This window comes from Coenobita brevimanus, chromosome 47, assembly GCF_032717465.1.
Source record: "Coenobita brevimanus isolate Jiangsu-jjx chromosome 47, ASM3271746v2, whole genome shotgun sequence".
In the NCBI taxonomy this organism is placed as follows: Eukaryota; Metazoa; Arthropoda; class Malacostraca; order Decapoda; family Coenobitidae; genus Coenobita; species Coenobita brevimanus.
The window spans coordinates 11029088-11051786 of NC_137000.1; the positions used below are offsets into that span (position 1 = coordinate 11029088).

Genomic DNA, 22699 nt, shown 5'->3' on the forward strand with positions numbered 1-22699 from the left:
GTTGTTATCGTTATCTTCGTGAACATCATCGTCATCATCATCATCATCATCATCATCATCATCATCGTCATACTCAGTCATATTTCCTGGCACTTAATTTGTTGGAAAGGAATTAGATAGAAAAAATAATAGTGCTATAAAACGGAAAGAGTACAGTCAGACAAAAGTACCCAGCGACGTAGTCCACAAGCCAGAGAGAGAGAGGGAGAGAGAGAAAGAGAGAGAGAGAGAGAGAGAGAGGAGGGGGGACTCAACCTGCAGTTCACTGGGTTCAGATGAGCCTGGAGTCGTGGTACTGAAGGGGATAAGGGTATGGAAGGAAGGCGAGGATGGTGGATGAAAAGTTGGCGGTGAGTGTGGAATGAGGTGGCATGTGTGGAATGGCGGAGAGGAGGAGGTGAGGTAGGGAGAGAGGGCGGAAGCGGAGGAGGAGGAGGAAAAGGAGGGAACACGATGAGGTAAATATGAGAAGGGGAGGGAGAAGGTAATGAAGAAGATGGAGGGAAAAGGATAGGAGGAAGTAAAGGAAGGAAAGACGATGGGGAAGGTGGAAGTGGGACGAAGTGGAAAGTGTGGTATGATGAAGAGGAGGAGCGAGAGAAGGAAGAGATAGGCGGAGAGAAGGAGAAAGATGGGGAAGGAAGAATGAGGGAAGAGGGAGATAAGATTTCGAGAGATATATAAGGAAGAGGAAGAGAGGCTGAAAGAGGGGAGAGGAGGAGGAAGAGGGAAGGGATAAAAATGAGGAAAATATGGGGGAAGCGGAAAATAGTGAAGGAAGAAGGAAAGAGTGAAAGACTGGCCTTGTATGGCGGAGAAGAGGAGCAAGATGGGAAAGAGAAGGGAAGGAGAAGAAGGGGAGCAGAAGAAAGGAAAGGAGGAGGAATAGGAAAGGAAAGGAGGGACGGAAGAAGGAATGGAAGAGGAAAGGAAGAAGAGAGAGAATGACAGAAAAGAATGAGAACACGGAGAAAGTGAAGTGAGGAAAGACGGTAGAGGAAAAAGTAAAAATTTTTATGGTAGGAAAGGTAGGAAGAGGAGAGCATGAGATAATGAAAGTGGAAGAAAATAAGAGAAGAACAGGAGAAAGAATGAGATGGGAGAAGAAAAAGGAAAGAAACAGGTAAAACAGGAGGTGGAGGAGAAAAGAGTCGTAGGAAGCAAGGAAAACAAAGAGATGATAATGAAATGGAGATGAAGCAGGAAGAAGACTGGAGAGAGAGAGAGAGAGAGAGAGAGAGAGAGAGAGAGAGAGAGAGAGAGAGAGAGAGAGAGAGAGAGAGAGAGAGAGAGAGAGAATACAAAGAAAAGAAGGCAGGGCGCCGAGAAAATTACCAGGAAGAGAGAAGGAGAATAGGAAGGAAATGAAAATGGAAATGAGGCTAGAAAAGGCTAAATAGAAGGAGGTGAAAAATGTTGAAGAGGAAGATGAAAGAAAATAAGGGATAAAACACACACACACACACACACACACACACACACACACACACACACACACATTCTCGCTTCTATCTATTTAACTGTCAGTCTGCCTGCCCGTTTATGTATCTGTCTGTCTGTCTGTCTATCTCTGTCTATCCATTTCTTTACCTTATCTTTCTTCAAATCCACGTTATCATCCCAAATTTACCCTCCCTTCTCATATGTAACGTGCTATCCTTGTCTTATTCCGAAGCAGCAATTCTCAGTGCTGGGAATAATGAAAGAATATCATAGTGAGGCAGGAAAGCAGTAATACCATGGAGAATGAGAGGAGTGAATGAGGGCAGTGTCTGTGTGTGTGGGTGTGTGTGTGTGTGTGTGTGTGTGTGTGAGAGCAAAACTTTCTGGCCAACACGATGCTCTTAGTAATGGCCGTAATGTTGATGGTCCTGATGATGTGGCCTCGTTCCTGCCTTCCCTGGCCTCCTCACAGCCTGCTTCCGGGAATGAGAGAGAGAGAGAGAGAGAGAGAGAGAGAGAGAGAACCTAAGCCTCCTACCCAACACTACCCTGCTAATAATGTTGATAATGTTGATCTGGACTTGTCTCCATTCCCCTGACCTCCTTACCACCCACTTCCGGACTGAGAATATCACCTTTGCTATATGAGAATGAGAATTGGCTTTGAATTCTTGATATGCATGCACACAAGTAAAATGCACAACCTCCAAGAACACACAAACGCACATTTTAATTTGTCTTTAGTTTGAACTCAAAAAAAAAAAAAAAAAAAAAAAAAAAGGAAAATGTAACTCATGTATATTATCCCGGAGGTGGAGCAGAAGGGGTAAATGGATGGAGTGCGTGGGTGGGTGGGAAGGCAGGGTGGATGAAAGAAGTGGAAGATAGCGTAACAGGGTAGGGTGGATGGGATGGGAAGGGTAGGTGGGTACATGGGAAGTAGGGCAGGTGGGGGTCGGTGGGTGGCAGGTACAGTTGGTGGGGTAGGTGGGTGGGGATTGGGGTTAGGTGGGTGGTGAAGTTGGGTCGGTGGCAAGTAAGAGGCAATGTAGCACAGAGTAGGTGGGCGGGTAAGGGAGGTCTGGTAGGTGGGTGGGTGGGTGGGAAGTGGGTCAGTTGGGTATGTGGGTGGATGGGTGGGAGGTAGGGTAGGTGGGGTGTAGGGTAGGTGTAGCTGGCAGTGTGAATTACCAGCTAACAAGGATGTGAAGCAAGTGTCCATAAGTACTTCCCTCTTAGCATGATAGAGGGAGCTGAGGCCATGGGGTGTGGGGGTGATGGATGAGAGAGAGAGAGAGAGAGAGAGAGAGAGAGAGAGAGAGAGAGAGAGAATGGTAGTGGTAGCGGTAGTAGAAAATGATTGAAATGGGTAGGAAGGATGAGATCAGTGAAATATGAATAGAAGATGGAGTAGGAAGAATGATAGTGACAGATGTATATAAATTTGATAATGAGGATCGGGAAGAATGAATGTGGGGAAGGGCTGTGAGAATGATGAGTGAGAGAGGTAAAAGAGTGACTCACAGGGGTTGGAAGGATGAGAAATGAATGAATGAATGAGAAGTAGGGAGGTAAAAAAAGAAGAAAGGAATATCAAAGGGATACTGGTTATTAGTTTGGTGATGATAGTGAGGATAATAATAATGTTGATAGAAGTGTGTGTGTGTGTGTGTGTGTGTGTGTGTGTGTGTGTGTGTGTGTGTGTGTGTGTGTGTGTGTGTGTGTGTGTGTGTGTGTGTGTGTGTGTGTGTGTGTTGAACAAGCGTGTATATCCGTGTGTGTATGTAGATATCCCAATACGTGTACATGAGCGTATGCAAATGAGTGTGTATGTGTGAGTGCATTTGACAGGTACCGGATCCCAGTCTCATCTCACAGGTGGGTCGACATGGACGTGGGCAGGGTATTGAGAGGCGAGGGGGACGAGAGGGACGAGGGGGGCATGGGGGGCGAGGGGGGTAGAGGGGATGATGGGAATAGCAGGTGGTGAAGGAGGGGTTGGAAGGGGAAGAGGAGTGGTGGAGGATCGGGGTAGGGTGAGGTAGGGAGAGAATGAAATGTAGGGAGGGGCAGGGGGAGGTAGAGAGACAGGGTGAGGCAGGAAGGGAGAGGAGGCAGAGTGAGGCAGGAAGGGAGGAGAGGCAGAGTGAGGCAGAGATATAAAGAACGTAGGAAAGTAGGGTGAGACAGGGTGGGGATATAAGGAAAGGGGGGCAAGGAGGAAGGGTGAGGCAAAGTGAGGCAGAGACAGGGAGAGAGGCAGGGCAAGGGAGGCGGAGATTTTGGGCTGTAGGGAGGCAGGCAGATGCAGAGGAGGCAAAGGGGGAGGGAAAAAAGATTTGTAGACAGGGAGAGGCAGGGAATGTAGAGAGGCAAAGGGAGGCAAGGAGAGGTAGGGGAAGGCAAGGAGAGGCAAGGTAAGGTAGGGGAAGGCTGGGTGGCAGGGAGAGAAAAGTTATGAGAGCGAGGAAAGAGAGGACATGCATGCAGAGGAGAGGGAGATAGACGCTAATGGAGAAAAAATGCTAGATAAGAGAAGGGTCAAGGAATGAGAGAGAGAGAGAGAATACCACCCTGTCTCTCTCATTTTTTATATTGACCTATCAGTAAAAGTCACATCACTCACAGGAACGATGTCTATGAAGGCAAGAGACCACCTGATAAAATAATTACAGGTAGACATAAAGGGGCAGTTACAGGTGGAAATAACTAACGCTCTATAAATCTTCACCATGTCTTAGCGCAGGTCTCGTTCCCTTCAGCACTCCCCTTTCTTGAGACACCATGCGCTCTCTCTCTCTCTCTCTCTCTCTCTCTCTCTCTCTCTCTCTCTCTCTCTCTCTCTCTCTCTCTCTCAAGGAACATGGGAGGTTATCAAATCATCGCTGCCCTAGTCCATCTACGCTAGACAAAAACGATAAATGAGAGAGGCAAATATATCCTGAAGTTGGTTGAAGAGAGAGAGAGAGAGTGTTAGTGCTTGTGTGTCTGAGTGTAAGATAAGAAGTACTTTATGCTGAGTAAGCTCGTTAATTTGTACATTTGAGGGAGATAAGAATTGAGGTAAGAGGTAAGGAAGGGAGAGGGAGAGCAAGGAGTTGGGGAGGAAAGAGGGAGAAGAAGGAGAGATGGAGATAAAGGTAGAGAGAGGGGAGAAGACGAGGGAAGGAGAATAAAGAAATACGTAACTAGATACAGAGAGAGAGAGAGTCATCATCATCATCACCACCCTATATCCCACTGCTCAGCTTAAATACCAGTTAGTACAGTAATATATCAGCTTCCCAAAGAGCACATCAGGGGTCGTGAAAGTACTTAATGAGGTAGTACATTGTAACAGAGGCTGGTAGTGCCTTTCTTAATGACCTGAGGCGTGGAACAGCAGGCGCCTGTAACGACTAAATTGCCCTTGTTTGTCGGGAACAGATGGTTGGGGAGGGGATGAGATGTGTTAACGAGAAGGGAGGGGAGGGGATGAGATGAGAGAGAAGGAGGGGTGAGGGGAAGAGAAGGAGGGGAAGAGGAAGGTGGGGAGAAGGAGACAGGAATGGTGGGATGAGGAAGGGAAGGGGAGAGGATGGGGGAAGAGGGGGAAAAGGAGGAAGAGGAGGAAATGAACAGAGGAGCGATGGGCTGGGAGAGATAAGGAATGGAAGTGGGTGAGGGGATGGGGATGGGGAGGGGGAGGATGAGGATAAGGAAAGAGGAGTAAAGAGAGTTTGAGATGGTATGTATTAGTGAAGAGAAATGATAGGAGATTGGGGAGGGGGGGGGGGAGCGGGAAAGAGAGGTTGGTGGGACGGAGAAGGGCATGAGGAGAGGAGGAAGAGTAGAGGCGGAAGGAGGGAGGTGAGGAGATGGGGAGAAAGAAAGTAGGGAAAATTGAAAAGAAGAGGAAAGGAAGAAGGATGCAAGAAGGAAATAAATAAATGGAAGACAGAAGCATTGAGGGAGAGAGAGAGAGAGAGAGAGAGAGAGAGAGAGGGTAAAAAGATCAAGAAAAGGAAAAATACCTTAAAAATCTTACAAGAAAATGAAACAGTTCTTGCCGCCATCTTGCTCTCAACCTCTCACTCTCTCTACAAAGACTTCATGAAGTTTAATGCGCATAATTTAGCGTGTGGAGAGAGAGAGAGAGAGAGAGAGAGAGAGAGAGAGAGAGAGAGAGAGAGAGAGAGAGAGAGAGAGAGAGAGAGAGAGAGAGAGAGAGAGAGAGAGAGAGAGAGAGAGAGAGAGAGAGAGAGAGAGATTTTCAGGGGATAATTCTTTGTACTGTCTGACGATTTTGTCCAGTAATTTCTTTGATGCATTTCCCTTCATCATCATCATCATCATCATCATCATCATCATCATTAACTGCATCGTTTCGGAAGGGCGAGCACAATCCAAAAACCCAGAAAAATGAAAAACGAAGAAACAGGAAATCATGAACAAACTCCCCATTGAAAAGCTCCATACATCCATTCATTCACCTTCCATAACTTACAAATTCTCTTTTCCAATCAACTTTTTTTTTTTTTTTTTTTTTTTTACATTGCGCCGATTAGAGCTCTTTGATCGTCGCTTTTTTTCCCCTTTTTCTGTCTTTTTTTTTGTTTTTTTTTGAGTCAGTTCTATAGCAATAAACTCGGGGCTCTGATGGACTTTTTGGAAACTGTACAAGCTTTCGTGTTTTTGATAATTTCGGGAAACGTTGGTAGGGTTTGTGATGATTTTTTTTTTTTTTTTTACAGTGGCGTGAGTTGTTGAAAAGATAGAGCTGAGGAAACAAAAGAAAAAATAAGAACAAGAGGAAAAATATATATAAATTAATATATATAAATTAATGTTGGGATCATATACTCGTGGCAGAGACAGTGAGAGGATAACCCGTTGTACTCTCTCTCTCTCTCTCTCTCTCTCTCTCTCTCTCTCTTTGACAGCATACATTAACGAAGCGGCTTCATCTACACTATACAACCATCTTGACATTCGATTTTGATTTTTTGCGAGTACCGGAAGTCAGTAAGAAATTTAGTCCTCGTCAAGATTAGTTAGGAATCGTCTGTGTTGCCTCCCGAGATATTTAATGTTGATATTGATTTTTTGATATTGTAAACACACGCTGACTACTGGCTTCCTTGATTAAAGGTAGGGTCTTGTTTTTGGATCCCTCCCTCCCAAATGTAAGTGGGGGTGATGATGATGATGATGGTGGTGGTGGTAGTGGTGGTGGTAGTGGTGATGATGAAAGAAGAAAAAGAAGAACAAGAAGAAAATGAATAATGATAATAATAACAACACTGATAATAGTAGAAATAATAATAATAATAAAAATAATAATAATAATAATAGGAAGAAGAAGAAAACACATTGAAGCCTCATTTATTCACGAAGCATTTTCTGTATACTCACTGAAGCCTCATTTTAATCACCAACACCTTTATATAATCGCTAGAATGAACGCCAGAGCGACTCACAATTAGTATTTGACTATTGTTGAAAACGAGAAGGGAAAACACTCCTCTGAATTCATTAATATTAATACCCTGTGGCGCCTTTGAGTTTGGTTAGTGGAAATATATAGTAAATAAAAAGTCTGTTGTTTTTCTTACCACCAGGTCTACGGTAGATTCTTTTATCATTTTTCACCATTAACTACAAACTGGAAGGGGGAAAAAAAGTGTAAGTATTTTTGGTGGGTAGGAAACTAGGATGCGTGAGGTACAGTTTTGAAGGCCTGAATGAATGAATGGATTGATGGATGGATGGATGGATGAATGAATGAATGGATGGATGGATGGATGGATGGATGAATGAATGGATGGATGGATGGATGGATGAATGAATGAATGGATTGATTGATGGATGGATGGATGAATGGATGGATGGATGAATGGATGGATGGATGAATGAATGAATGGATGAATAAATGACTTGGATGGAAGAAATCGAATGATGTTAGGAAAGATACATTTTACAACAGATAAATGAATCAAGAAAAAAAAGATACGGAAAGAAATGAATGTGTAAGTAATTGGAGAGTGAGAACTAAAAAGACAGAACGCTGATTGTAGAGAGTTTGTGTGAGATTTCAAGGCTATTGGAAACCTTTTAGCCAGAGACGGATGCTTTAATTCTTTTACTGCCAAGAGTTATGTGTCGCTCGTAGTGCTACCGTTACAGGAAGTATACTTAAAGAAAAATATCTAATAGTGAGGGCGTCAGTTAAATTTACATCTAATCCCTCCAGTTAGAAAAATCCCTCCTAATCCGAAAAAAAAAAATTAGGCTGCAGTTGGGAAGAATAAAATGAAAAATACATCTTCGGAGTGAAGTGGTTAGAAGTATAGCCAAAAGTTCTGTTAATATTGTGAAATGGTGAAGGAGGCTGTTTGATGAAGGAAAGAATTTGCGGTGGTAATAATGAAATGTTTGAGTATGAGTGAGGAGAGAGAAAGTACCGTACGTGTAAGAATGAGTACGCGAGGAGGAGAAGGAGGAGGAGGAGGAAGAAGAGAAAGAGGAGGAGGTAGAGAAACTTTGCGGGAATTTAAGGATCATATTGGAAAGGAAAAAAAAAAAAGGTGACGCAAGATAAGTGCATGAAGGAAAAAGTACGTAAAAGAATGAGCGCGTGGGGACGTGAGGAGTGAGGAAATGCGTGAGGAATGAGGAGCAGGAGGTGGAGAAATTGCGTAAGGTTTTTTATGGTTTTTATTAGAAAGGAAAAAATGGGTTACGCAAGATAAGTGCATTAAGGGAAAAGTGCGTGAAAGAATGAGTGCGTGGGGACGTGAGGAGCGAGGAAATGTGTGAGGAATGAGGGGAAAGTATTAGAGACTGGTGAGAATTTTATAACTTTTTAGAAAGTACAAAAAAAATCGAAAAAATGCGTGAAAGAACGAGTGCGTGGGTGCGTGGGAGTACGAGGAGGAGAAGGAGGAGGTGAAGAAGAAGGAAGAGAAGGAGGGCAAGAAGAAGGAGAAGTAGGAGAGGGAGAAGGAAGAAGGAGGAGGAAGAATGATAAGAAAAAGAAGACCAGGTAGGGAAGCTTTTTCTGAAAAACGAAAATGATGTATGTCAGTTGAGCGTGTGAAAGACTGAGTGCGTGGGTGCGTGAAGAGTGCGTGGGTGCGTGTGGGGTGAGGAAGTGCGTGGGGAATGAGAACTAGGAGGTCAAAATGCTGACTGGCGAAGGAGGGGGATGAGGAGGAGGATGTCTGAGCTGAAATATAATGCCGAGTTGGTGGTTCTATATCATATGGTCAATTTGGCTTGGCAGCGAAGGTTAGGGGGAATCGGTGGAGCAGAGAGAGAGAGAGAGAGAGAGAAAGAAAGAAAGAGAAAGACAGGGGGGGACTTGATTATGTATGTTTTCTGCCTGCCTGTTTATTTTCAGCATATCTGTCCTAATCTCACCTGTCTATCCATCCACCTATCAGTCTGTATCTGTCTGTTTTATCCAGCGAACCACATACATATCTATCTGCCTATCTATCTATTGGTTTATGTATCTATCTTTCTTCCTGTCCTTCACGCCACTATCCTTCCTCCCCCACCCAGAGCCAGTCTTGCCTTTGTCATGCCCTGTCCATCTTCATACACAACTCTGCTCTCAGTTTGCTCACGTAGTTGAAAATTTTGAAGTCATGACGGGAGTGACACCAAAGGAGGAATATTTCTTCCAACCAATTCTGAGAGCTTTTTTTTGTCAGTTTTTTGCTGATTTTACACACTTCTTGTCAGTTCTTCAGGCTGATAGTACGGCGTGCCCGTGACTTTTCTGATATATATTACATGGTTGGAAGTTTAGAACTATGATGAGAGCGGAAACAAAGAAAGATGTATATATTTTTTTAGCATTTTTTAACGATTTTGTGTATTGTTGCCGATATTTACATTTCGTAGCCGATTTTTTGAGCTCGTATTTAGTATCGGTATCGGTATGATCCTTCTGATTTCTGAATAGTTATTGAAAGAAATAGTTTTGTGGCTTTTTCCTGGCGTAGTAGGGGGTCACGGGTGGAAGGCTTTTGTAGGCAGCGTTAATAGCTTCCTTGCCAGATTTGTAAGGTGATCTTTTAGCATCCTTTCTGAACAGTTTCTCAGCGATTATATTTCTCTGTAACTGCCCCTTTCATTTTTTATTTTTTTTTTCCAATTTTCGAAGCCGATTTTCCGCTCTGCTTCCCGGGTCAGTTTTTGGAGCAAGCAGATTTGAAGCAAGTTTCCTGAGGGAGAATATCGGCTGCTCAATAAAACATGTGGTGGCAGCAGCTGGGGATGTGAGACTTCTTGTATGTTGAAACTGTTGGGTTGGGTTAGGTTAGGTTGGGTAACATAAGATTGGGTTGGGTTGGGCTGGGCTGGGCTGGACTAGGTTGAGTTGGTTTGGGTTAGGTTAGGTTGGGTTGAGTTTATTAGGGGGTGGTTTGGTTGGGTTGGGTTAAATTAGGTTAGGTTTCTTTTCCTTTCCTTTTCTAGGGTAATTTCAGCACATGATAGTTTCTTAGTAACCATTGTATAGTCAGGAGGCATACATTTCACTCACCGTCACCCTCACCATTATCATCATTCACCATCACCCTAACTTTACATCACTCACTATATCACCATGTCGGCCTAACACGCCATCACTCACCCATCATCACACTCACTGTCATTTCACTCTCACTCACTCACTCACTACATGCATTTCCACTCACAATTATGAACACACTAAGAGAGAAGCTGTGTACGTTAACACTTACACATAGTATTTCTCTCTCTCTCTCTCTCTCTCATACGCACAGAGATTGATAGATAAACAGATAGACAGTTAAACAGATAGACGAATAGTGAGAGGGGGTGGGACAGAAAAGACAGATATAGATAAGAAGACAGACAGTGAGACAAAGACAGGCAGACAGATTGGCAGATAAGATAGACACACAGATAGACAGACAGATAGATAGACACCAGCTCTAGGTAAATGTTAATGCTGTGGCTCTGTGTCCTTTTGTTCCGGCTCAGAAAATGAATGTGTTCAAGCCGAGTAACTTGGGTAATGAATGGGAGGGGGCGGGTGCTCTCTCTCTCTCTCTCTCTCTCTCTCTCAGCTACCACTAGGAAGCATCCTTAATAGTCTAGTAAAGGAATTAATGAAGGCAATCTCTAACCGTTGCTGTTTGTGTGTGTGTGTTTGTGTGTGTGTTGATTCGTATGCATATGCGTTTGTGTGTGTGTGGTAGCCTCGATGTGTGCGTAAACAAATGCATACATGTGTGGGTGCGAGGAACAGATGGCGTGCATTGTCCCAGCCAACTTTTTCCATTAGTGCAGCCTACCTACATATTCACACGGGGGGGGGGGGGCCAGGTGTAGGCAGGGTGTAGTTGGATTTAATAGTTCGTTTACACCATCATCTTTAGTTTCAGCGTCATCACAGCAGCATCATTGGTGTCTTTGTCGTCATTTTTTTTTTCTCGTCATCACTATCAGCATCTCCACCACTATCATCATCATCATCATCATCATCATCATCATCATCCGAAATAGCCCACAGTCACAAATCACTCTAGCTTTTGAATTCCTGGTTCTACTTTACAAGCAAAATCATGTGCACATTTTTATAATATATATTTTTCCTCTATAGGTGTCGCTTTATGTATACCTTTGAGATAGCCATTCTGTTCACCTCGAAGCTAAGAATAAGTGCCAGCCCTTTGCCTTTTGCTTATCGATGCATACATTCTTCATCTACCCTTATCAGTCCTTTTCTAGTGTATAATTGAATATCCAGCCATACAGACACAGAGAAAACCGCATAGTCCATTTCATCAGCTTACAGATGAACAAGGCATAGATTGAGAGTCATTAAATATACAGATGAACATTAGTCTGGATCAGCTTCAACGAATTCATATAAAAACATTGCAAAGATTTAAGGTTTGTTCTTTAGCACTGTCAGGCTTTCTTGTTCTCAGCTTAATAAAATAGTTTGGTGGTAGTTCAGATAATAATGCTAGAGTTATCCTCACCATGAGAGAGTTAGTGTAATTCGCTGTCGTCCTTGTGCAGACACCCCTCACACAGGAAAACTGCATCTCCGAGCGCCACACGCCACACAAACGTCTTAAACGCTCATGTACCCCGACTCCCTTCCCATCCCGACCTTACCCATCCCGCGACATACGAGACAAAAACGAGGTGGACTGTGGAGGATGAATAGGTTGGGAACGGGTATTACGAAATTTTCAAAGCTAATGGCTCCTATGACTCTCAGCTAACTCGTCTGGCCCTAGGCAGGAGAGCCATCCCGTCCACGAGCCATCCCGTCCTGCTGCACCCAATCCATCACAAACTTCATTTCGGTCCGCCACACAGACAGTTGCTCGTAAACGCTCGTAAATCCGGACACCCTACCCATGCCGCGGAATTCTGAGTGGCTTCAAATTGAAAAGGAAAACTTATTCTCATCCGTCAGATTTTTTAACGTGAAGTTCGGGGCGGATGGGGGCGGGCCGGACAGGTGCGGGAAGTGGACAATTCATCTCCCAGTTTTACGGCTGTTCCACCGATCTGTTCCGCATCGACGCTCCACCATGATGCGGATTCGGACGCTTCAAGGGGAACACAGGCTTTGAAGATCTCCTAACACCCCTTCCTTAGCGATTTATACTCCACATTCACCTTCATATCCTCTTGCATTGAAGCGACGTAAATAGTAGAGAAGAGGTGTAAAATGCAAAACAAATCGCTTAGGAAGGGATGCTACGAACCCTGTTATTCCATCTGTTACACGGCCCAGGGAGGGGGTGTGGACAATTTATCTCCCAGTTTTTACGGTTGGTACTGGAGAGGGACGCCTTCACGTGGTGGCACTCATATAACCGGTCGGATCACCTAGTTATTAATGACCATACAGGTGAATTATTAGGGAGATGATTTTCCCGCATAAGGTCATCAGTAATTGTAGTTCTGTATCGGCTAAGAATTGGACCCCTGTGTTGATTAGCATTATTTAATTCTAAGTCAAAATAAGTCGCTGAAGAGAATTTCACACGAAGCCTCCTCCGCCCACCCACCTCAGCACTTCTGAGTAATACAGATTCTGACTTGTGGTTCGTGGTGGCGACTGAGGTTGCTATCTGGCTGTCCCCCCTCCTCTCCCCCCTCGGTAACTTTATATCCCGTGTCATGTGCGGGATAAAGTGGAGGAGGGCATGTGGGAGGGCGGCGTGGTGTGTGCTGGGAGAGTTGGGAGTTGCAGATGTGACACACACCCGCACACACATAAGCGTGAGAGAGAGAGAGAGAGAGAGAGAGAGAGAGAGAGAGAGAGAGAGAGAGAGAGAGAGAGAGAGAGAGAGAGAGAGAAGCTAAGGAGTCACAAATGTTTATATCTTCATCTATGGCTTGAAAGGCCATTTTTCATTTTCGACTTATCCACCTAACTCCCTTGGTAGATATATACACTGATAAATAGGTAAATAAATGTATTATTAGACATAGTTCAGCAGACGGCCTTACATAATCAGTTTTGCCACAATTTTACAAGCATTTTCAAAAGGCCATTCTTCATGTTTCCCTGGGTGGGTCTGCCTTGTTCAGTTGATGGCCCTTCTCCAAGCTACACGACCCCCCGCACCATGTCAGGCTTGTTACTGCCTCCTTAAATGATCTAAGCTGGGAGGTTGTGATCGAGTGGTTAGAGGAGTGGTTTGTTGTCTGAATGGACGAGTTCGAACCAAGGATGGGGCAGGGAACAGTTTAATGATTGGATAAAAAAAAATAAGACATCCTTCTCTTCTCCCTCCATTCTCTCCAGTCCTAACCATCACCTCTCTATCCTTCGTTCACATCCATACTTCTCCCTATCCTCCCTCCTCATCCGCGTCTTTTCCTATCATCCCACTCTCTTCCTGTCCTCCTCCCTCATCCTCACCTCTCTCTCTCCTCATCCTTGTCTCACCAATCCTCCTAATCAAACCAATTTCATCGATCCTCTCCGGCATCGCCTGTCTGTACCTGACCTTCACCTACCCTCTCCCTTCCCTTTCCCTTCCTTCCCTTCTTCCGTTCCCTTCTCCCTTACTCATTTCGCCTCCTTACTCTTACCTTTCCATCTATTCACTTTGTCTTTGCTGAGCTCACTTCATTCCCTTCCATTCCCCTTCCCAGTGCTCAGTTCCATTCCGCTCCCTTCCTCTTCATTCGTCTCCCTCCCCATTCCTTCCCTTCTCCTTTACTCAGTTCCTTTCCCCTCCCTTTCCTTCCCTTGTCATTTGCTCATTTCCTTTCCCTTCCCTCCCTTTCCTCTGTACCCAGTGTCTTTTTCCTCCCTACCTAAATATTCTACCTTGGCTTCACCTGTCCTTGTCCAGTTACTATCACAAATCCAGAAAACTCTCTAACCTCGTTTTTAGTTTATTTCTCATTTTAATCAGTAGTCATGTCCAATTTACCCCACTGTAATACTGTAATTTAACCTAATCTAACTCAACTCAACTAAACTCAACTTAACATTAATCTAACCTATCCCAGCCTTCCTAACACTGCCCTATCCTACGTTAACCAAGTCATGCCGGACCCGGTTCTTTCCAAACTGATCCAACCTGCTTTACCCCACTTCACCAAATCGAACTAAAAATAAATCTAACCAGCTCATATTTCACCTCCCACAGAGCCTGGTTGAAGGAGGGTGCCCTGCCGTGTCGCACATCTCCCGGAGCCACAGCAGCTGCAGTGCCGACACCTCCAGACACGACCCCTCCACCGTCTACACCCAGCTCTCCTACCTCGACTCACCCCCGTCTACGTCGTCTAATGGATTCGCCAGCAGAAGAAAAGGTGAGGAGGACATGGGCTGTTTGGAATATTGTCTTTGTGTGTGTGTGTGTGTGTGTGTGTGTGTGTGTGTGTGTGTGTGTGTGTGTGTGTGTGTGTGTACCATCTGTATCTGCCCCGTCCTGGTACCCTACTTCCACTAATGGTTTGGTAACAGAGGGAAACTTGTTGTTGAGTTGTTTTTGCACTTTTGAAGATTAGGGTGTGTGTTTGTGGGTAGGAGTAAGGTCTGTCTGTCTGTGTATCTCTGTCTCTTCAATCCTCATGCTTGTTTCCTGCCTACATACTTCTCTGTCTGTGTTTTTTTTTTCTCTCTCTTTTTTTCTCTCTCTGTCTACCCATCCCTGTCTGTGTCTCTCTGCCTGCCTGTCTGTTCCTCCAACTTTTTCAGCAGAAGACTCGCCAGCTGGGAAAAATTTAGGAATGAGTTTTTTAGAGTTTTTGAGAGAGAGAGAGAGAGAGAGAGAGAGAGAGAGAGAGAGAGAGAGAGAATTTGTGTGTATGTGTGTGTGTGTGTGTGTAATTATATAATTTCACCGGGTCGGTCAGGATCACCTGATGGTCGTGATCGTCAGCATTTTACCCTCCCGGAAGGGAGCTGATAGCTCATATAGTCCGATCTAAGGGCAAGGCTGTGACCTTCACACACGCACACACCCGTCCCCTTGCTCGAGGGGGACAGTAACCACCCACTTCGTCAGCGAAACTTTTCGCAACCTGAGCGAGGTGCGAACTCCCGTCCACTAGTTGGCAAGCGAGAACGTTACCACTGCACCAGCGAGCGGTGTGTATATGTGTGTATGTGCTCGTGCATATGCGTTCATCCTTGCTTCACGCCCCTGTCACCAGTGCATGTAATTACAAGCAGTTAATGATATTCAGTATGAGCGAAGCCATCTCCGGGAAACACATTAATCGCCATGCACAACACAGGTGACGAACAGGTGTAATTAAGTGTATTGTGACCTTAATTGATATGCGCGGGTGTAAAGGCTCATTGTAGCGTTCAGTTCTGTTAGTTTAATTTGTGACTATGCTGGGAGGGGGAAAGAGAGAGAGAGAGAGAGAGAGAGAGAGAGAGAGGGGGGGGAAATATGTGTTAGCAATATATACACTAACGACGGACCCCCATTATGCATATTAATTACTGCACTAAATTAAATGAAAGCTGTGTGGAGAATAGCGTTTTGTGATATTGGTGTTAATTGGAGTTTGTTAGTGTTGGCTGTGTTTGTTTGTCTGATTAGGTGTTCACGCTGTAATGGAGACACAGTGCAGTTGCTTGTTTTCTTCTGTCTTCTTTCTTTCTCCTTTCTTTTGCCTTCTTTGTTTCTCCTTTCTTTCTTCTTCCTTCTGTCTTCTTTCTCCTTTCTTGTCATCCTCCTTTCTCCTTTCTTCTGCCTTCTTTCATTCTCCTTTCTTCTGTCTTCTTACTTTCTCCTTTCTCGTCTTCTTTCTTTCTCCTTTCATCTGTCTTCTTTCTTTCTCGTCTCTTGTCCCCTTTCATTCTCTTTTCTTTTGCCTTCTTTCTCTCTCCCTTCTTCTGTCATCTGTCTTCTTTCATTCTTCTTTCTTCTGTCTTTCATTCTTCTTTCTTTCTTCTTTCCTTTTTCTTTCCTCTAAATACCATTCATTTTCGTTTCCTTTCTATATTTCTTCAACAGTTCGCTTCAAACTTGGTTCAGTTGTTCCTTTGGCCAATACCCCCACACCTTTGTCATTTCCTCTTTTATTTATTTTTCGTTATTCTTTCATTAGCCCTCATAAATAGATTTGTAGGATCAAAGGTGAACGCATACAAAGAGAAATTATGGGATCCTGTGTTTTTGTAAGGTTATTGATCGTCATGACAATTTTCACAGAAGTATAGCTGTGTGGAGACCATCTTGCATTCCCTTGAGTGTGCTGTTTACCACGTCTACAGCATTTCCTTTTTACCACACGTAGATAGATAGATAGATTGAGTGACAGACAGACAGCTAGATAGACTGATTGACAGATTAGTTGACAGGCAGACCACAATTTTCCATGTCAGTGAAGGAAATAATCTGACAGTGTGTAGCCAGACGCCATGGTTCCAGAAGGGGCAGCTACAAACAAATCGCCTCCATGTCGCTCACTCCTCAGTCATCAGGCTACCCTTCCCCCAACCCACACTCGTAAAAAGTCGCAAAATCTCCAACCCTTCCATGAATCGCCACACTTCACTCAATTTCCTGTCCGATTTTTGTTCTTTTTCTTTTCTCCGTTTTTGCCTCCCCCCTCCACACACACACACACACACACACACACACACACACACACACACACACACACACACACACACACACACACACACACACACCAGTTCAGAGTTTACTGGAAAAAGAAAAGTCTGGGCGTGAAGGCGTGAGAAAAATGCAGAGGGAGTGAGGGAGGGAGGGGGATGAAAAGGGGGAAGAGGGAGGGAGGAAGAGGAGGAGGAGGGAAACATAAGAAGGGAAAGAGGGGGATGCAGGAAGAGGGGGAGGAGAAGGGGTGGAGGAAAAGGGTGGCAGAGAGAGGAGGGAAGAGGAAGAGGGGGATAGAGAAAGAGGAAGACAGGAGGGGGAGGAGGGGGAATGGACAAAGAGGGGGAGAAGTGATGATACAGGAAGAAGGGGGAGGAGGGTGGATGGAGATAGGGGGTGGGGGAGGAATGATGGTAAGGGAGCTGCAGGAGTAGGGTGGGGGAGGGAGACGGAGGGAGGGATAAGGTGGGGGAGAGATTCGGTATGGAGGGGGAGGGGACGGTATATGGGTGGATTTTTATTTTTATTTATTTTTTACCTCCAGTTCGATGACACATTCTGTATTTTATTTCAACAAGTTCCAGACGATTTTTTTCCACACTGCGATAAGCCTCTCTCATGTGGGTTAGTGAAGGCTGTATCTAACCCCTCCAGTTCGACATGTCACGCCTAAGCTGAGGGAAATCGTCTGGAGAGTGCAAGAATAGGGTACAAAATGAGCCATTGGACTGAGAAGTGAAATTGAGAGAGAAAAGTGTGGCAGAGGGAATATGTGTGGGGGGGGGGGAAAGGAGGTTGGAGAAGAAGACGGAGGGAGGGAGGGAGGGAGGAGCGACGGGAGGGAAGAGTGAGGGGAGAAGGGGGTGGTGGTGGTCTGAGAGGGGCTTGGTATTTTTTAACAGAATGAGAAAGGAACGTGGAGAGTGGGAGTAAGTTTGTGAGGGGACTGTGAGAGAGAGAGACAGAGAGAGAGAGAGAGAGAGAGAGAGAGAGAGAGAGATGCGGAAGAAGGAAGAAAGTTATGAAGAGATATAATGGCAATATGATAATATAAAAATATAAAAAAAAGAGTAAGGAAGACAAAACTAAAACAGATCAAATGGATGACAAAAATAGGAAGACAAGAAATCCTCCTCCTCCTCCTCCTCATCATCATCATCATCATCATCATCATCATCATCATCATCACAATCACTAATATCCACATAACAGCTGATAATATGAGCTAATGGATATACAAAATTTTGAGAGAAAGTGAAATAACGTAAGGTGGAAAATATTTTATAAGGTCAAGGTAAAAGGAAGAAAAAATAAAAGAAAAAGAAAGAAAACAAAAGGTCGAGAAACAGGACGTTGAAAAGACGAAGCAAAAACCAGTAAGGAGAAAGAGAAACAGAGAGAGGAGAAAGGACGGGAAATGACGGCAGTGAGAGAGAGAGAGAGAGAGAGAGAGAGAGAGAGAAGAAAACGAGGTAAGTTTTTGGTGGTGGGAATAACTAAACTCACAGGAGGCAAGACAGGCTTAACCCCAATACCCCTCCCTCCTTCCCCTTTCCCCTCCCTCACTTCCCCCTACCTCTACCCCTCTCCCTTCTTCCCCTCCATGTTCCTCGCTGTCCCTCCCACTCCACCTTTGCTGTCCATACCCTGTTTCTCCTTCCCATCTCCCCTCTCCCCGCGTCCTTCCTGCCCCTCTCACCGCCTCTCCCCTCCCCTTATTGCTTTCCCTGTCCCCTCTAGTCTCTTTCCTTGCCTGCCCTGTTTACCTTCCTCCCCATCTCCTATTTCCTTCTCTCTCCCCTCCCCTTCGACTTCCTCCTCCCTCCACTCCAATCTCCTTCCCACTCCTCCCCATCTCCTCCCCTCCTCTTTCCTCCTCCCCTCCTCTTTCCTCCTCCCCTCCTCTTTCCTCCTCCTCTCCTCTTTCCTCCCCCCCACCTCTTTTCTCCTCCCCGCCACCAGGAAAGTCTTACAGAAAATAAACAGGAAGAGTTTCAAGACGGGTGAGGTGTCGATTGAAGGAGAGACGTGACACAATTTGGACTATTCTCTCTGTCTGTCTGTCTGTCTCTCTCTCTCTCTCTCTCTCTCTTTCTCAGTGGTTCCCCTTTATTTGTATCCGGCTGCACCTGTGAGCCGAACAAGTCCAGGTGCGACTTTTTGCTGCCACAGCGATGATAGATTTTGTCTCGTGTGTGTGTGTGTGTGTGTGTGTGTGTGTGTGTGTGTGTGTGTGTGTGTGTGTGTGTGTAGCCTCATAACCATGCTGTTAAAGCAAGGTAAATAGAGTGTGTAGTCAGTCAGTTCTGTACATCCTCCCACGTTTCTCTCTCTCCCAAGTCTCACCTTCTCTTATCTGTACTATCCCACTCACTCACTTTCTCACTTTCTTTCCAGTTGGCGGCGAGCTCAGCACCCGGCACTGGTGGCTGGTGGGCCTGGTGTTCCTGGTGGCAGCTACGGCAGGGGTGGGGGTGGGGGTCCCTCTGGCTCTGCGGGGCGACCCTTCACAGTCCCTACAGAACAGACTCGCCAATGCCAACAAGATCCTCTCTGAATTTCCTCTTATTGACGGGTGAGTAGATGAGTAGACGGGTAGACGGGTTGACGGGTAGATGAGTATATGTTTTTGCTTCTTTCTCATTCTTAGTACTGCCTTCACCACAGGCATGCCAATTTTCTACCCTTTCTTGGACGGGTCAGTAGATGAAAATTTTTATCTGATAACTCCTCTGTCATAATAACACCATTGATATTATGATGACTTTCAATATTTATGCTTCTGTCACACATTGCTATGGTTATGAGTGACGTCTGAGTGATATGCGTTAAAAGAGAGCTTCAAGACTACTATAAATGACGGAAGGTGGAAGATTATCTGCCGTAGTATCAAAAAGTGGTGCATGTTGATCGGTATGGACGCGACTTGCCAACACGAAATTTTGTTGGGAATATGACCAGGTGAAGTGACACTCCCAAACAGAATTGCAAGTGTCAGATCAACCGCTGTGACGTCAAAATGTATGTTGGTCGGTAGGGAAACTGTACAGCCAAATATTGCTGGGAAAGAGCAGTGGCACCATCACAGTACCCAGCCTCTTGATCGATGTGGACTTGCAGCACATAGAAACAGAACCGCTATGGTCGTACCATTCTAAAGTGGCGGTTTGGGTGGGGCACGAACCTCTGTACAGTGGTGCCACGTTTTCCATACTCGCGATGCCTCTCTCTCTCTTTCTCTCTCTCTCTCTTCGGGGGATGTGCATCACCCTAGGGAATTTTGTTTCTTTTATGTCTTATAAACTTGTGCTTTCATTTCTTTATTTTGTTTTTTATTATATTATTGTTTTACATATGACGCCAGATGACCTCGATCTTACGGCGCTTTTTCATTCAATCATTCTCGCCCTCCTTCCTTCCCTCCCTTCATCTTTCCCTCAGCTTGACAATGCACTCAACACTGCCCCTGGCCTGCCTTCTCTCTCTCTCATTCTCTCTCTCTCTGTCTGTCTCTATCTCTCTCTTTGTCTCTGTCTGTCTGTCTGTCTGTCTCTGTCTCTCTCTCTCTCTCTCTCTCTCTCTCTCTCTCTCTCCTGGGGAAGATGTGCTTCAATTTTGTTTCTTTTATGAGTGACTTATAAACTTGTGCTTTCATTTCTTTATTTTGTTTTTATTATATCTAATTGTGTTTAAAAGTATTATTGTTTTACATATGGCGCCAGATGACCTCGCTGTTGTGGCGCCATGATTTGTTTTCATTCAATCACTCTCTCCCTCCTTCCTTCCCTCTTTTCCTCCATCTCTCACTCAGCTGCACTCAACACTGCCCCTGGTCTGCCTCCCCCCCCCCTCCTCTCTCTCGTCTGTGGTATTTTAGGATACATTTTGGTTATTTTCTTTTACGTTATAATGTACATATTGTAAATTTGACTTTATTTCCACACCACCCAGGAGGTTAAAGTCTTGGCGCGTTTTTTTAAAGAGGTGTTCCCAAACAGGCCTATTAATCCTCTATCCCTCACAGATGACCAGGTCGGACTGGGTGTGTGTGACTGTTGCCGCTCACGAGGGTTCAGTGTATATATTTTTTTTACTAAGAAACTGGCATATATTTGCTTATATTCCTGCACATTATCTTATAATCATAATTGTGACATTATTACCAACCCCAGAAAGACGGTAACAGCCAATAAAAGTGACTACTTTTTTTTAAGCAACACTGTAAAATAATTATGCCACGTTTCTGTATTGCCGTATAAATATTTTACGCATAATCAGTTTACTGTTCTTTCATATATTATAATACACACGTTACCATTATATTCTTATGTGTTTATCTTATTGTGATGCCTATAACATATATCAGAGCCGTTCACATAGCGGGTATGGAACACGTGGCACCACTGTACAGAGGTTCGTGCCCCACCCAAACCGCCACTTAAGATTGGTACCACCATAGTGTTGTATTAGTTGCTGTACCGCCAAAATATTAGAACTGTTGGTCGGTATGGGGGTGTAAGAGACGAATAATGTTGAGAATGTGGTGAGTAGTAGGAATCTCACAATGCGTTGCCTGTAGAGGGATCTGGGCATAGTACTATCCAAAAGGTGCTGGAGGGGGACGCCTTCACATGGTGGCTTCGATATAACGGGACGGTGGAACTGCCTGATTATAAAAACGTCCCTCAGCTCATTCCCAGTTCCCGCAAAGGAGTTGAGGGACTGCAGGACGGGAGCAGCAGCATCCTGCAGTCCTCTGAGTTAACATTCAGATGAACCTGGGGCTAGATTAAGTACTGTACTTCTAAACTCTGAAAAAAGATGTGTCACATCAATAGTTGCCATACCAAATATTCTTTCTGTTCGCTGGTATGGAAATAAAGCCCAGCCACCGAACGTTGTCCTGAATGTGACGAGTCGTAGCACCGTCACAAAACGTTGCCCATTGATCGATATGGACCTGCCGCTCTCCGAGAACAGGGTTGCTCGTGTGATATCAGCCGTTGCACCGCCAAAATACAATACGTTTTGGTCGCTATGGGGAGTTTTACGGTGAAATTTTGTTGCGAGTGTGGTGAGTCGTGGAACCAATACTCTGCTGGTTGATGGGTATGGTCCCGCAACACTCCCAAACCGCTGCAGCACCAAAATGTAATGTTTGGATTTGTGTGTGTATTTAACAGCTTAAGTTTGTTGGGAATGTGACGAATTGTAATATCACAGTTCGTTGCCTGGAGATAAATTTGAACATATGACGCCTCAGAACAGAATTGCTGGTGTCAGGTCAACCGTTTTACCCCTAAAGTACGATGGTTGTTGGGAGAAGGGGAGGTAAAACACAACGAAATTCTGCTGCGAAGTGACGAATTGTAACACCGTCCACATACGCTACCTGGTGATGGGTTGGGATCTACAGCACACCCAAACAGCGGTATAGGTGTCGGGTCAGCTGTTGCACCACCAAAATACGATGTTTGTTGACTGAAAAGGAACTGATAGGGAACCACATACTGTCGTGAAATTGAAGAGCTGTGAACATCGCAAAACGTACCTTGTTAAAGGGTTTGGATCTACGACAGTCTGAATAAGATTACAGGTGTCAGACCAACAAATGCACCTCCAAATTATGAGGCTTGCATGTTGAAAGGTAGGCAGAATGTAACTGAATTTTGTTACGAATGTGAAGGAATGTACCTCTAACAATATATGCCACTTGTTGATTGATGTGGAGCTGCGACCGTTCCAGACAGAATTGCAGGTGTCACGAGCCATTGTAGTACCAGTATACGATGCATGCTGTTGAAAGGGAGGTGAACTACTCTCAGATAATGTCGCTGGTTTGAGGGTCAGCTGCTCACTGTTTACCACCAAAATATGGTGTGTTATGGCTGATAGGGAGCAGCGACACCAGCGGACAGTGTTGCTGGTGGGTGATAGCCCTTGTACTGCCCCACTGCCAAAATATAACGCTTGTTGGTGGAAAGGGATGTGAAACACTAGTGGACATTGTTAGTGGTTTGAAGACTTGTGTGTGACGTGAAAATTCCCAACGTTACATTAGTCCACCTTGATGCCAGACCTGACAGTTTACCTACACCGGAAATAGAAAGGCAGCCAAGTGAAGCAATGGGAATGACTAAATGACAGAGATGGATGAATGGGTAGATGAAGAGAAT

General features: G+C 44.8%; 1 protein-coding gene across 1 annotated transcript in view; it reads left to right on the forward strand.

Moving 5' to 3' along the window:
- The first annotated feature begins 3331 nt into the window (after positions 1-3331).
- The window catches only part of LOC145399031 (dipeptidase 1-like), a 65206-nt gene continuing 45838 nt past the window's right edge, over positions 3332-22699 (forward strand). Inside the window, exons 1-3 of the mRNA XM_080271760.1 lie at positions 3332-3346; positions 14091-14256; positions 18921-19098. Coding sequence (XP_080127886.1) covers positions 3332-3346; positions 14091-14256; positions 18921-19098 — 359 coding nt within the window. The remainder of the gene's footprint in view (positions 3347-14090; positions 14257-18920; positions 19099-22699) is intronic.